The sequence below is a fragment of the Chionomys nivalis genome, chromosome 7, assembly GCF_950005125.1.
Source record: "Chionomys nivalis chromosome 7, mChiNiv1.1, whole genome shotgun sequence".
Taxonomy (NCBI): domain Eukaryota; kingdom Metazoa; phylum Chordata; class Mammalia; order Rodentia; family Cricetidae; genus Chionomys; species Chionomys nivalis.
Window position 1 is genome coordinate 11579114 of NC_080092.1, and position 14917 is coordinate 11594030.

At 51.3% G+C, this 14917-nt stretch overlaps 1 protein-coding gene across 2 annotated transcripts in view; it reads right to left on the bottom strand.

The window, feature by feature from the left end:
• Positions 1-862: 862 nt before the first annotated feature.
• Positions 863-14917, bottom strand: part of Flywch1 (FLYWCH-type zinc finger 1) — a 30769-nt gene continuing 16714 nt past the window's right edge. Inside the window, exons 2-8 of one of the 2 annotated variants that reach the window (XM_057774541.1) lie at positions 12630-12996; positions 11878-12303; positions 10377-10883; positions 9979-10242; positions 5262-5525; positions 4332-4610; positions 863-1974 (exon numbers count right to left, since the gene is read on the bottom strand). In XM_057774541.1, coding sequence (XP_057630524.1) covers positions 1949-1974; positions 4332-4610; positions 5262-5525; positions 9979-10242; positions 10377-10883; positions 11878-12303; positions 12630-12882 — 2019 coding nt within the window. In that variant the 5' untranslated portion in view covers positions 12883-12996 and the 3' untranslated portion in view covers positions 863-1948. The remainder of the gene's footprint in view (positions 1975-4331; positions 4611-5261; positions 5526-9978; positions 10243-10376; positions 10884-11877; positions 12304-12629; positions 12997-14917) is intronic. The other variant, XM_057774542.1, reaches the window with a different exon arrangement.

Genomic DNA, 14917 nt, shown 5'->3' on the forward strand with positions numbered 1-14917 from the left:
GGCAGGACTGCGGAGCCTGCACCGACAGGTGGCTGAGGTGGCGCCTGGAAGCATAGGCGGGTGTGGGAGTTGCTGCTGTCACGGGTGAACTGGAAGCAGAGAAATGGGGTTGTATACCAAAATACCCACTGTTGCTGGGTGGTGATAGCGCGTACCTTTAATCCCAGCACTCAGGAGCCAGAGGCAGGTGGATCTCTGAGTTTGAGGCCAGCCTGGTCTATAGAAAGAGTTACAGAATAGCTACTCAGAAACAGGGCTACACAGAGAAACCCTGTCTCAAAAAACCAAATCAAACCAAGAAAAGATTTGTTGAGTCTGTTTGAAACCCTCGTCTCTACCTACCCAGTGTAATCCACTCGAGATTACAGACATACGCACTGGGCCCAGTTTTTCACAGCGTTGCTGGGAATCTGACTCAGATCCTCATGGCTGCAGCGAGCACTTTCCCTGTCCCCAGACTGTCTTTTTGGCTGATCTCAGGTGTAGGCCCAGGGTGGCTGGTAGTCAGGGCTGGGTAACGGGCTAACTGAGAAGTGGGCAGTTACCTGTCCAGATGGTTGGTATCCAGGGTCTCGAGAAGCAAGCCTGGCCTTGGTTTGGTGTACCACTTCCACTCTGGGCTCACCTCAACTCACTCAAGTGAGCTCATGAAGGGTCCAGGCACGTGGCCCACTCTTCAAGCCTTCCCTACGTCAGCAGATCCCCTCCCAGTCTTGGCCTAGGCCAAGCAAACACCATGGCCCCGGAGTTGCCAAGCAAACCCATTACTTCCCCAGCACTGGGCAGAGGCGATATGCGGCTTTGTGGCAGCAGCCTGTTGTTGCAGAGGGGGTGTCCACACAGCAGCTCTGCACCATGAGATTAAATAGGGTTTATTGAGGGAAGAAGAGGAGCAGAAGCCAGTGGTAGGCACCAGGCCATCAGTATCCCACAGGGGTGGCTGCTTCATGGCTTGCTTGCAAAGGAGAGGAGCATGCAGCTCTATGACAGGGTAAGGACAGCTCTGTCTAGGGTGTAGCATGCAGAAAGTTCTGCAGTTCCCAGGGATGTTAGTGTCACTTGTAGCATGGCTCTCTTTGTTCTGCTAAACTCTTCTGTAAGAGGCAGGCTTTGAAGCCATCTAACTACCCTTGTGTATCAGGAACACCATGTGGACAATTCTCAGTGGTGCAGCTGCCTAGAGCATGCCTATCTGGTGTCACCTCTTCCTGACATCTAGGCTGGCTCCCTCCAGGAACTTCTGCTGCCCTGAGAACTGTGGACACAGGTTTAATTGAAGCTGGGACAGAATGTAAGATGCAAAGTCTGAGAGAAGGTAGGGCAAAGCCTGGAGACCGGCCGGCTCTGTCACGGTTGGGGCTGATGGTCCTAGTAAGCAGTAAGTGACTGAAGACCAGGAAGGCTCCAACATCTGTCCCTAAAAGATGCAAAACACAAAACAAACACCCCCCACCCCCCTTGACTGGTACTGTCTTCAGAGGGTGTCAAGAAGTTCCCATACACACCCTGGCTCAGAACAAATTCATTGGTGCTGAACTCTGTGGAGCTCACAAAGGCCACACCCACTGGAGAGCTCTCTGTAAGGCGCATGCTCTGGAAGCAGATGGTGCTGAGGCCGTGGGCAGCAGAGTGGGGTTGAGGTATATCAGTCCAGACACATTCTCTACAGCTGTCTAAGGTCATAAAGGCGACAGCAGCATGGCACGGGTCTGCAGGCTACCCATCAGCTTCGCACGATTCTTTTGCCAACACGGGATACCACCCAAGGTCCAAGTAATCCTCCTGGGGACCTCTGAGGAAATGTGAAGGCCGTCGATGCTCTGGAGAGTGAAGGAGTTGTCAAGCAGATCTGAGTGGATGGGAAGAGCCTGCACTGACAGGAAGCATCGGGGGTGTCGGTGGCTCCTCTGTTGTTTCAGAGAAGACTTGCCTCATCAGGACCCGTTGCTCAGTTTTTGCTCTTCTTTGATGTTCCTGATGACAGAGAAATGTGTACCATTACAAAGGTTTTATTTAGCTAAGAAGTGGCTGCACGCGCCTTTAATCCCAGTACAGGAGGCAGAGGTAGGAGGATCTCTGTGAGTTCAAGGCCAGCCTGGTCTACAAAGAGAGTTCCAGGACAGCCAGAGTCACAGAGAAAACCTATAAGAAACCCTGTCTCAAAACAAAACAAAACAAAACAAAACAATGAAAAAACCCAAAGATTTATTTAAGCCAGGCATGGTGGCACATGCCTTTAATCCCACCCAACACTCAGGAAGCAGAAACAGGCATATCTCGTGGCCAGCTTGGTCTACCTAATGAGTTCAAGGATAGCCTGGGCTATAATTAGAGACCCTGTCTCAAACAAACAAACAAACAAAACCCAAAAACCAACCAACCACATGAAAACCACAGAAATCAAGCACTTAGGAGTCAGAGGTAGGTGGATCTCTGAGTTCAAGGCCAGCCTGGTCTACAGAGTAAGTTCCACGAGAGGCAGGGCTATACAGAGAAGCCCTAACTCAAAAACAAAACAAAAAACAAAAACAACACCAAAAACCCCAAAGATTTACTTATCATCTAAGTCTGACTTTTGCTTTTTTTAAAGCCCTATCTCACTATATAGCTGAGGAGGCTTGGACTGGCCATGTAGCCCAGGCAGGCTTTGAACTGGTGCTCTTCCTGACTTGGCCTCCTGAGTGCTGGGACGACAGGCATGCTCTAGTTCTTTTCCTCAGCAAAGATAAAACTGGTGCCTGAAGTTCTCCTGAGAGCCAGCAGACTTGTAGGTGACTGTTTTAGTCACCTAATACACTGTCACAAGTCACTCAAAGGAGCTTCTGGGACTCAAAATTCCAAGCGTGTCTGGGCTAGGTGGTTCTGACTGGCCACGAAGTTGAGATGTCACCAATGTCACCAGGACCATAGCCACCTGAAGGCTGGAGGGCAGAGGTCCCATTTCCAAGGATTCCTGCTCTAGCCTCTTCTTCAATAAGTTCCTGTGCCTTTTATCACTCCTGGGGTAGCTTTGTAGTTCTGGGCATTAAATGCAGGGTCTCACACGCCACTGTCTGTAATAACCTATGATTCTTTTACTCATCTACTTACGTATTTTTGAGACAAGGTCTTGCTATGTAGACTAGGCTGGCCTTGAACGCAAAAAAATCTCCCTGGGTTTCCCTCCCTGATGCTGATCACTTTAAGTTTAAATCTTTATTTGTGTGTAGTACATGTGTGTCTATATGCCATGTGCACCCTCAGAGGCCTGAAGAGTGTGACAGAAGCCTGTAAATGGCAGGACATGGGCGCTGGGATCCAAGACTGAGTTCTCTCCTAGAGCAGCCAGTGCTCTAACCACTGCGCCATCTCTCCAGCCCCAAGATTCTTTTCCACTCTATGTGGCAATATGACCTCTTTCTTCCTGCTCGCCATTTATTTTTTTAAGGGTTTATTTTGTGTGTTGAGGTATTTTGTCGCAAACCACATGTCTGCCTGACAGAAGAGAGTGGTAAAACTCCTACAACTGGAGTAACAGAGGGTTGTGAGCCACATGTGGGTGCTGGGAGCTAAACCTGGGTCCTCTGCAAGAACAGAAAGTGCTCTTAACCTCTGAGCCATTTCTCCAGCCCAGTAAATGCTTCCCTTACCAGGAACTGAACCCAGGTACAACAGTAAGAGCACACATTTGTAATCCTAGCACTTGTGAGGGCAAGATAATCAGAATTCAAGACTGTCCTAAAATATCCTGAGTTTGATGCTAGGTTGGGCTATATAGACACTATCTCAATGATAAAACAAAAAGATTTGTCTATATAAATAAAGAGAACTGATTTTCAATTGAATAAAATTATTGCAAACATGTGGTGGCACATGTTTACAAACACACAATCATTGCATCCTTCTAGGGTAGTCTATATATACATTCTTTTTAAATCAGATTTTTCAGAAGATAATGACCTATAAAGTATTGAGCGGTCTTAGAAGAGGAAGATTAAGCCTGGCATGGTGGTGCATGCCTTTAATCCCAGCACACAGAGGCAGAAGCAGGAGGATCTCTGAGTTTAAGGCCAGCCTGGTCTACAGTGAGTTCTAGGACAGCCAAGACTGCCATTACACAGAGAACACTGTCTTGGTGGGGGAGGGGGGAACAGAAAAAAAAGGAAGATCAATTTGGAATGGGATCTGATCTAGACTAGGAAGACGGAGGTATGGTCTCATGTTTTCAAGTCAATGGGAAGAACCAATAAATGTAGGTATTGTTTCATGACCATGGGAAGGGATCAATAGGAATGAGAGAAGGTTCTGAAATGTAAAGTTGGGCCCAAAGTTCCTGGTCATTCAGTACATACTTTTCTTCTTCTTCTTGGCTACACTGGGGAGCCGCTCGCGCTCTCGCTGCCGCAGGGCCTCCAGACCATCCAGGTCAGGCGGGTGGCAGTGGCTCCGCATCACCATGACCCGCCGGCCCTGGGTGATGGCTCGGCTGCGACAGCCCAGCCGCGCCTGGTCCCGGCACATCCAGTACACCTTCTCCCCGGCCGCCTTCTCCTTCCTGTACAGGAAGGACTCATACACCAGGAACCGACCTCCAAGGGATGTCTGCAGGAACTCCAGCGGCTGCACAGGCTCTGTAGGGCAGAATCAGGCTGTGTGCCAAGGGTCGGAGCAGGAGCTGGGCCCAGGAGGATCCACTCTGGTCCCTATCCCCTTCCCTTTGCCTGCCTCAGGACTCTGGGACTAACGCTCAGCCACGGTCCGAGCCTCTAAAACACACCTGCTTTCCTTTGCAGGGCGCCAGTGTCCCTGGAGCTCTGTTGGAGGCCATCCCAGACCACAAACTCCATGCCCACCGGGGTCTCCCAGACAGAGGGAGACCTTGCTGGGGGCCGGTCATGACCCGTCCACCAGCTGTCCTTGACACAAAGCCATTCTCATACTTTTTAAGAAGCTCAGGTCAACGGCCACGTGACATTGGGGGTGTGTCCAGAGAGAGCACATGAAAACAGACGCTGAAGCAGAACTGGCCCAGGAAGACGGCAGGAGAAAGAGGAGGCCCTGGGATGCAGGGTCTTCAGTGTTCAGTCATGAGCATGTGCACTTCTGGTGACTGACCACTATGCCACCTCGGGCCTACCACCCCTACTTTTTCTTTGAACCAGAACTCGTCTGTCAGCAATAGCAATCCATCGTGTGGTAAAATTAGTGCCTCAAGCCCAGAGCCAGGAAAGGAATCAGGATGTTGTAGGGCAGTCAGGAGAAGCCACTCTCCCTCCACGTACCTGGGCCTTCCCAGTTGGTCAGGTTGGGGAAGTTCTCCCGCTGTCGCAGGGCTTCCAGGCCACCCATATCAGGTGGGTGGCAGTGCCTGCGCATGACCATCACCCGCTGGCCCTGGGTGATGGCTCGGCTGCGACAGCCCATGCGCGCCTGGTCCCGGCAGGTCCAGTAGATTTTGTCGCCAGTCGCTTTCTCCCGCCTGTAGAGGAAGGACTCATACACCAGGAAGCTGCCCCCCAGAGGGGTCTTCAGGAACTCAGGCCCATCTGCAAAGAAACCAGGGAGGCAATCAGAGAAGGGGGCATGGAAGCTGAACCTGACCTTCAGAGGGAAGACTGGGGAACGGTCCCATCATCCACTTCACGCCCTCCCCTCTTCTCACAGAGAGATAGCCCTGTGTCCTCAAACCACACTGTGCCCTCAGGACTGGGGTCTATCTGTCACAAGCCTGGAGAATGGCTTCCATGATGATAGTGTGGGAAGGGGCAAGGTGTGTGTCTGCTCACTTATAGGAGGCGCCCTCCAGGCCAGAGGGCAGGTACTCTGTACTTCCAAGAGTGGGGTCAAAGTGGCTCAGAGCTGGAGAGGAATGTGACTCATGAGCCCGGGCTGTGCACATGTGTTTAGGCTGGGCTTAAGCTTGAGCTGGGAGGTAAGAAGAACCTGAAGGACAGCCTGGCCTTGCCAAGAGGACTCCCTGCCCACTCCCACACCTTCCTTGTCCTCATTTTGACCAGGCACAAGGGTTCCTGTGGTGGTCTGAACAGGAATGGCCCCCTCAAATAGCCTCATAGATTTGAATGCTTGATCACCAGAGAGCGGCACTATTCGAAAGGACTGGGGGTGTGGCTTTGTTGGAGGAAGTATGTCACTGGGGTGGGATTTTTTTGGGGAGGTTTCAGAAGCCCAAGTCAGACCCAATGGCTCTCTCTTTTCCTGCTGCCTGCAGATGCAGATATAGAACTTTCTTCCTTTTTTCTTTCTTTCTTTCTTTTTTTTTTCTTTTTTTGGTTTTTCGAGACAGGGTTTTGCTGAAGTGCAGAACTGCTTCTCCAGCACCATGTCTGCCTGTGTGCTGTCATGTTCCCTGTCACGACAATAATGAACCAAATCTCTGAAAACGTAAGCAAGTCCCAATTAAACATATTCTTTTATCTAAGAGTTGCTGTGCTTCTGGAACAGAACAGGGACTAAGAGAAACTGGTCCTAGGCAGCAGGTCCTGCTGCGGCAGGCCTCATCGTGCTGCTTGTTGGTGGAGTGTGAGCTTTGGATTAGCAAAGCAGTTGAACACATTAAGCAGGGTTTAATGGGCCATACTAGTAGGAGTATGGAAGACAGTGGCAGACTAGGAAGTCATCATATGATGACAAAAGCTGCGAGGGAGGGAGCCCAGAGAGGCTGAGGGCTTGGGTAGAAGCATCTGATTCCAGAGCACCTAGAATGGTGGAGAAGGAAGCCAAGAAGTTAGGACCACCTGCAGAGCAGAGCGCCCAGAGGCCACATGGGGGAAATGGCCCACCTCCTCCACACTGGAGTAAAATGTTTGCCAGGGAAAGGCTGGAGAAATGTAGGTTAAGCCATTAAGAGGGCAGGTTGCTCTTCCAGAGGAGCCAGGTTTGATTCCCAGTAACCACACAAAGGCTTACAACCATCTGTAACTCCAGTTTCAGGGGTCTGATCCCCACCTCTGGCATCCATAGGTACCAAGCACAGCCTCTATGGATACAAGGCACACACATGGTACATAAACATACATACAGGCAGAACAGCTATACACATGAACATTAAAAAAAATGGCTTTCAGTAAGTAAAAGAGTAGATTCCAAGGACAGAGAAACAGTAAGCAAAGACACCCACAAAACGAACAGAGACAGAGAAACTCTCAAATATTAAGGATGTGCAAGATAAAACCTGAGCCAAGGGGCTAGAAAGATGGCTCAGCCTTAAGATCACTGGCTGCTCTTTCTGAGGATCCAGGTTCAGTTTCCAGCACCCACACAGTAGTTCACAGCCATCTGTAACTCCAGTTCCTGGGGATCCAACGCTGCCTTTGGGCCGCCAATGAAGGAAAAACACTCATACACAGAGTAAGCAACAGAACTCAGCCAAGCCTTGCAACAAGATCTATACCAAGCATGTAGACGGCAGCTGAGTCAGAGAGGCACTGGGGGAACTGGAGGCACGGCGGCATCAAGGTATGTTTATCTATAAGGAACAAAGCAGGGCAGCCCAGTGGGAGACACGAGACACTGAAAGGGAGGAGGCAGAATCTGTGCTGGAGTGTTCCTAAGACCCAGAACTCCAGGTGCCGGCTCTGCAGAGGCAGTTAGGCCCCATGTACCCACAGGGCAGGGCCTTCCTTTAACATGAGAAGGCCTGAAAGGCCAGTGCACACAGGAGAAGTTGCTGGAAGACAGACGCCAGAGCAGGCAGGTGAAGACTGTGCCTGGAGAAACCAGCTATTGCCTCAGCAGGATACAGGTGGGGCCACCATACTGCTGAGACTAGGCACAATACAAAGAAGTCATTTTTGTATTCTGCCCTTTGTGTGAGGGCAGAAACTTAAAGCTTCAGTAGAAGAAACAGAAAACAAAACCAAGAAATCTCAGACAGTACTGTGAAAGTGATCATGGTCATCACAGGAGGATCGGCGGCTGGAACTCCAGTCATGGAACATTAGGTAGGCATGTGGGAAGACACTGGGTTGCACCAGGCATGGTGGCTCATACCTTTAATTCCAGAACTTGAGCAGAGGCAAGAGGATCTCTGCAAGCTCAAGTCTAGCCTGGTCTAACATAGCAAGCTCTAGGACAGTCTGGACTACATAAGGAGAGAGACCCTGTCTCAAAACAGAACAGAACAGAACAGAACAGAGCAGAGCAGAGCAGAGCAGAGCAGAGCAGAGCAGAGCAGAGCAGAGCAGAGCAGAGCAGAGCAGAGCAGAACAAAAACAAATAAGGAAGACACTGTGTTGAAGAACACAAGTTATGGTCAGAAAAGGCCCCTGTTGAATCACAGTCTAGGAACATCAGGGAGGCAGTGGACGCCCGAGCCCTGAAGCAGAATCTGGTCAATACATGGGGTCAACCGTAAGAAAAGCACCACGTTCTTTTCAAACAGATCCCACTCTTGTGGAGTGATGCTTTACGGCCTGGCACTCTCCAACAGCCGCACTGTGCAGTGAGTGCGTGGGCAAAGGTTCTCAGGTGGGTCCTCCAGGACCTCTCAAATCAGGACAAGAAAGCCCAGAGGCAGGGCAGCTAGCCAGGGAATCTAGGTGATGGCCAGGCCTGGCATCAGTCCCCAGACCAGGCTGAAGCAGAACTCAGCAAGCTTTGGGGTCCTCTGCTGATGTGATGTAATGCCTCCCTGAAAAAAGAGGCATACACAGCACCTGCCGGGCAGCCACAGGGAAGGAAGGAGAAGGGCAGGATAGTCCCAGCTCACTAGGGGCAGAATTTGACAAGAACAGAAGGCAGGAGCTAGTGAGACAGTTCAGAAAACAAAGGCACTTGTTGCCAAGACTGTCAGTCTGAGTTCAATTCCCAGGACCTACACGACAGAAGAAAAACACTGACTCCTACATGTTGCCCTTGAACCAATACACGTATGCCAAGTATGCAAATACATATGTGCAGCCGGGCGGTGGTGGCGCACGCCTTTAATCCCAGCACTTGGGAGGCAGAGGTAGGCGGATCTCTGTGAGTTCGAGACCAGCCTGGTCTACAAGAGCTAGTTCCAGGACAGGCTCCAAAGCCACAGAGAAACCCTGTCTCGAAAAAAAAAAAAAAAAAAAAAAAAGCAAATACATATGTGCATGCACGCATTCACACACACACAGAGGCATGGCAGATCTCTGAGTCTGAGGCCACCCAGAGCAACGTAGTTGAGAATTGAGACCGTTTCAAGAAACAAAACAACGTAAAGTCAAACAAAAAGCACAAAACCTACTTAAAAAGTAGACCAAGGCTAAATCAGTTCCTCTGGCTGGATGTTAGCAGGTAAAAGGGGAGTGAAGTAGAATGCACTTTAAGAAACGGGGAAGCAAATGCTTAAAGGAGGGATGCGTGAGGCAGGAAGTGATGCCATGTCCTGGCACTATCTCTCTATTTATAAGGTGTCACAGAAATGCAACAAAAAGGGAATATGGATGATAAAACACCTCCTGTTTTTGGAATAAGCTTAGGATTAAAAGGCATCTCAGAGGACTCCAAAAACTACCAGACTGGGAGGCTGGGGAGTGTGGAGGCTGGGGAGTGAGGGCTGAGGGACTGAGTGCTGCCAGGTGCGGAGGCTGGCCACAACCACTTTCTGTATGCAGATTCCAGCTTCTTCTGGAGCCAAATGTGCAGAGCTAGGATTCTGGCATACAGGTGTGCACCAAACAAATCTCTAGAGAGGGAGGCTCTTTAGCTCCTGGACTCGAGAATGACTGTTGCCCTCTGTTCACACTGTGGGAATGGGGGCCTTACTTACACGTTCAGCGGTCTCTACTGATAACTCTTGAAACAACAGAGGACGGGAGATTAGGTTTATCAGGTTTGGGGCCTGGAAGAGTGGTAGGTAGGCAAAGAGGAGCCTGGGATCCTAGACAGACTGAGTTTGAGAGCAGAAGTGGGGGGCACAGAGGAGAGGACTGTGACTGTCAGGATATTGACAAGGAAGGAGGGCAGGACAGGCATAGCTAATAGAAAAAGCTGTGGGGTCACCACAGGTACCTGGGCCATCCCACTGAGTGGGGCCGGGGCGTTTCTCCCGCTGCCTCATAGTCTCCAGTCCTAACAGGTCAGGTGGATGACAGTGGTTCCGCATCACAGTCACCTGCCGGCCCTGGGTGATGGCTCGGCTGCGACAGCCCATTCGTGCCTGGTCCCGGCAGGTCCAGTACACCTTCTCCCCAGCCGCTTTCTCCCTCCTGTAGAGGAAGGACTCATATACCAGGAAGTTGCCCCCAAGAGGGGTCTTCAGGAACTCTGGACCTCCTGCAGGGCAACAGGAGAGGCACTTAGGGGAGGGTCCAGATATAGAATGCAGGGGTAGGTTGAGAAGGCTGGCCACCCCCTCCCAAAATGAGGCAGCCAACTCCGGCCAGCAGGCCCCAAACACTAAGACTCACTGGGATCCACGTCCTGGTCGTCCTCGGGGGGTTCCTGCAAGGGTTCCTGACGTGCCTTTTTCTGCCGTTTTCTGGACTTGGACTTGGACTTGGACCTGGACCTGGACCTGGACTTGGACTTGGACTTAGACCTACTGAGAGTCAGTGTGCCCTTTGCCCTGCGGTAGAACAGGCTGTCCACCCCTTGGAGCAGCGAGTCTTCGATGTCATCGCAGTCCTCCAGGTCCCCAGCACCAATTCGTCTTGCTTGTATCTTCTTTATGGTCTTCTCCTGCTGTCGCCGGGCCTGCAGGCCTTCCATGTCAGGTGAGTGGCAGTGGCTGCGCATCACCGTCACTCGCTGGCCCTGGGTGATGGCCCGGCTACGGCAGCCATTGACCGCATGCTCCCGGCAGGTCCAGTACACCTTGCTCCCCACAGTCTTCTCCCGCTTGTAGAGGAAGGACTGGTGAACCAGGAAAGTGCCCCCATAGCAGGTCTTCAGGAACTCAAGGGGCCGATACCGCACTGGAGGAAGAACCCAGCAAGGTCACAAACCAAGGACAAGAGTCCAGGGGTCCCAGGAGGAACCGCCAAGTTAATTTTCTCCCAAATGTCGGCATGCTTCCCTAGGCTGGGCATGTGTGAAGCCACCCAAGAAGAACAAGGGTTCCTTCTCCAAGTCAATTAGACCTCAGCACCCCAGTTCACACCACAGTGAGGGGCCATGCTGGGCTCTAATTCAGCAGGTTATGTTCTGGGCTACTCTTGGTCATATTTTTCCAGGGTTTGTTCAAAATTTTTGTCTAGTTTTTGTTTTTACAGTGTGTAGAGTTAAGTCAAAGGTCTGAAACACTCCAGGCAAAGCTCTACCACTGAGCAACATCCTCAGCCCTTCTTTTTGAGCAATAGAGGCACATACTCAAGTATTCTTAACATATTGAAAAGACACTCCCTTCCACCAAAACCAATGCGGTCACTCAGATCTTCATGGGTCAGGAGACACCCAGCATTCTGGAAGCCACACCCACCTATTCTAAGACTGCGTACCACCTCTCCCTGGGGAAGCAGAGCAGAATGATTTGATTGGCATCACCCACAAGTTCCACAACCTGCCTCAGTTATGAATAAGCTCCTGAGACCCCCCAATACATGTGAATTTTCTGAGACTGAAGGCCTTCATCCACAGGATTGGAGTTTGAGCCTGGGACTCAAAGGCACACCCTGCCCCTGGGAATGCTACCCAAACTTAGCCTGGATCACTGCCCATTAGCCTGCCCATCAGCACACAGATTTCTAGGACCCACACCAGGCCCCGCTGCACTGGGAAATCCTGAAAGGCCCTGGGACCCCAAATCATAATGCCGTCTATCCCGTGGGCTTAATAATGATGACTGGGATATTTATATTTTTGACATTGAACACATTTTGAACCCACACGAAACCCCATTTTTATTTGGGCATGAAAGATCTGAAGGGTCTTCCTCCTCCTCACCCAAGTGAGGAGAGGGCACGTACTCACCCACTCCTGGGGTGGGACGTTTCTTGGGAGGCAAGCTCTGCAGTGCCAGGGATCGGTACCCCTGGTCCTCCTCTGGGGTTTCAGGGATTGGCTGAGGGGCAGGCTCTGGTTCTACAGGGTACAGCCATAGGCTCACCCCATCTTCTTGGCCTTCAGAGCCTTCAGGCAGGTCTGAGTGAGGCAGCTTCTTCTTCTGGTGCCGGACCTTCAGGCCCTCCTTATCAGGTGGGTGACAGTGGTCCCGCATCACCGTGACTCGGAAGCCACGGGTGATAGCCCGGCCCCGGCAGCTGAGCTCCGAGTGCTTGCGGCACTTCCAGTACACCTTGTCCCCCACAGCCTTTTCTTGCTTGTACAGGTATGATTTGTACACTAGAAGGCGGCCCCCATACGGGGTCTTCAGGAACTCCAGGGGCTGGGGAGCAGCTAGGGGGATGAAAAGGCTGGGTTAGATTCTCTAGGGCAAGGCACGGGGTCAGGGGCCTTGGAGAGTGGGTCTTGGAATAAGGTAGGATCCTGTGGACTTCCAGGCAAGCCCAGGTTTTAGAAGCTGTTTCTGTGATTAAGGGAGAGGATTTAAAGAGTTTAGAGAATTGTGCATATAGCTACAGTTCCCATGCGCTTGGGGAGAGGGCCCGGTGCCTGGGACACAGGGTGTGCTTAGAGTCTAAGCGGCTCAACTGAGAGGAAGAATGGGGTATCCAAGGTCACCCCGATGGACAATGGGGGTCGGCAGGGCCAGGGAATCTCACCAGAATCTACTCTGCTACGCTTCCGGTGAATTATCCGCCCCTGCTTCTTAGCTGGCAGGGTCTGGGGGGTGTTGCTGGATTGGGTGGCAGGGCCCGGCATCTCCAGGGACACGGCACCCGTCGGTTTGGATCCCCCTTTATCCTTGGCCAGGACCAGATTGGAGGACTCTTGGGGTTTCCTGGCTCCAAGAGATGGCTCTTGGCCAGCTTTCACACGCTCACTCTCCTGCTCATTGGACTCAGGCAGGGGCATCCTGGGTCTGAGAGCCTGGCCCTCAGGCCACCGTCAGCCCTCTGGCAGATGGGTAGTTCTTTCCCTTCTTCCTCTTCCTCCCAGGCCAGACTGTGGGAGCCCAGAGGCTCTGTCCTAAGAGAAGAACCAAGGCAATTAGTGGAGGAGGCCCCTGAGCCTGGGGCTCTAACAAATGGACCTGGGGTGGAACCTGGGGGAGACAGAACTTCCTCAGCGCCCTGAGGTTGAGAGACTGCAGAGGAACCCTGGACAGATGCTCTCCCGGTAGCCCCACCCAGTCTTTCCAGGGCTTCTGGTGACTAATGCACTGGTTATTGAGTTTCTACCTTAGAAGCCTCATCAATGCCTAGCACAGATCCCTTCCAGACCATTCTTAGTGAGCCATCTAATAGGTGAGAACAGGCACAGGAACCAGACAAGCCTGAGGATGAAGAGGCCGAAATCCCACTGTGCCTGCTCAGATGCCTGGGCATCTACCAGGCTTGGCCCTGTGCACTTCACCTCAATGCTGGGCACCTGTCTCAAAGCACCCAGGCCAGCCAGTGCTGCTACTCTGCGTGACAGAAGGCTGAAGCCTAGCTCTGGGAAATGAGCCTCTCTGGGCTCACACAGGTTACCCCTTGACCTACTCTGGCGGCCTCAGCTCAGCCGGTCTTCCAGATACCAGGGGCCCTTTGCATTGACCTTGCAACTGCTGTTCCTGGTGTTGCCTTGGCTGGGCAGAGGCAGGGTTCCAGGCCTCCAGTACTGACAAGGATGGTTGGGTATGGAGTGCTATCCTAGGGTGGGCTGACATTCTTGTCTTTCTAGGACAACTGAGCAATATGTAGTTAGCAAGGGGTTTCCCACCTTTCAGTAAGAGTCATTAAACAAGACAAAAGCACTCCAGACATTTTTAGCCTCTTTAATTTTTTTTAAAGCTGAGTAGTGGTACAGGCCTTTAATCTCAGCACTCAGGAGACTCGGTGTTCCAAAACTGGTCATAGTGATGGCTCCACTCTGCTGAAAACACCAATGGATTTGGGGATGGAGTTCAATTGCTAAAATGCTTGCCTGGTGAATATAAGGCTACTCTCAAGCCCCAGAAGCAAATAAAAGCAGGCACGACGACAGTTCATACAGGAGGCCATGCGGAATGAGACTAGTCTGGGCTACATAATCAAGTCTAGTCCCAAAAAACAAAAATCCAGGCCAGTGGGATAGCTCAGTGGGTAGAAGTGCACAAGCCTGATCCCTGGAAGGCACATAAGAGCAGAATGATTCCACAGAGCTGTCTTCCGACCTCCGCCCAAGTGTCACAGCATGAGACCTCTCCCACGTCACACAAGCACAATAAAACACATACAAATAAACAGATCTCAGATACAAATGTAAGATGCTGACATTCATGTTGATGGGGATGTGGGGGATCTCTATACAATCCTGCTTTTTATTTTTTATTTTTGTCTTTGTAAGTATGTACATGAGTGTGCACACTTGTGCTTGAATGTAAGTGTAGGCAAGCGAACCATGCACGTGGAGGTCACATGACGACTTTGGGTCTCAGCCTCTGCCTTCACCTCACTGAGGCAGGGTCTCTGAGAGGCTGCTGGAAGGAAATGCCAGCTAGCTTGTTTACAAGAGTCCTGAGCGTCTCCCCACATCGCACCACAGCGTGTTAGGACCACAGATGCCTGATACCACATCTGATCTTACGTGAACACTAGGATTCAAGCCCCAGTCCTCAACCCTATTTCAGTTACAAAAACAAAACAAAACCAGACGGCATTGGTGGTGGTGGTGCACGTCTTTAATCCCAGCAAGGGCAAACAGATCTTGAGTGTGAGGCCAGCCTTGTCTACAGAGTGAGTTCCAGGACAGCCAGGGCTACACAAAGAAATTCTGTCTTGAAAAACCTAAAAACAAAACAAAAAACCCTAAACTACATCTTACTTATTGTCTACGTGCAGGTGTGCATGCATTCAATTGCATGTGAGTCACAGGCATGGAGGTCAAGGGACATGCAGCAGTCAGTTCTCTATGACCAAGATGGATT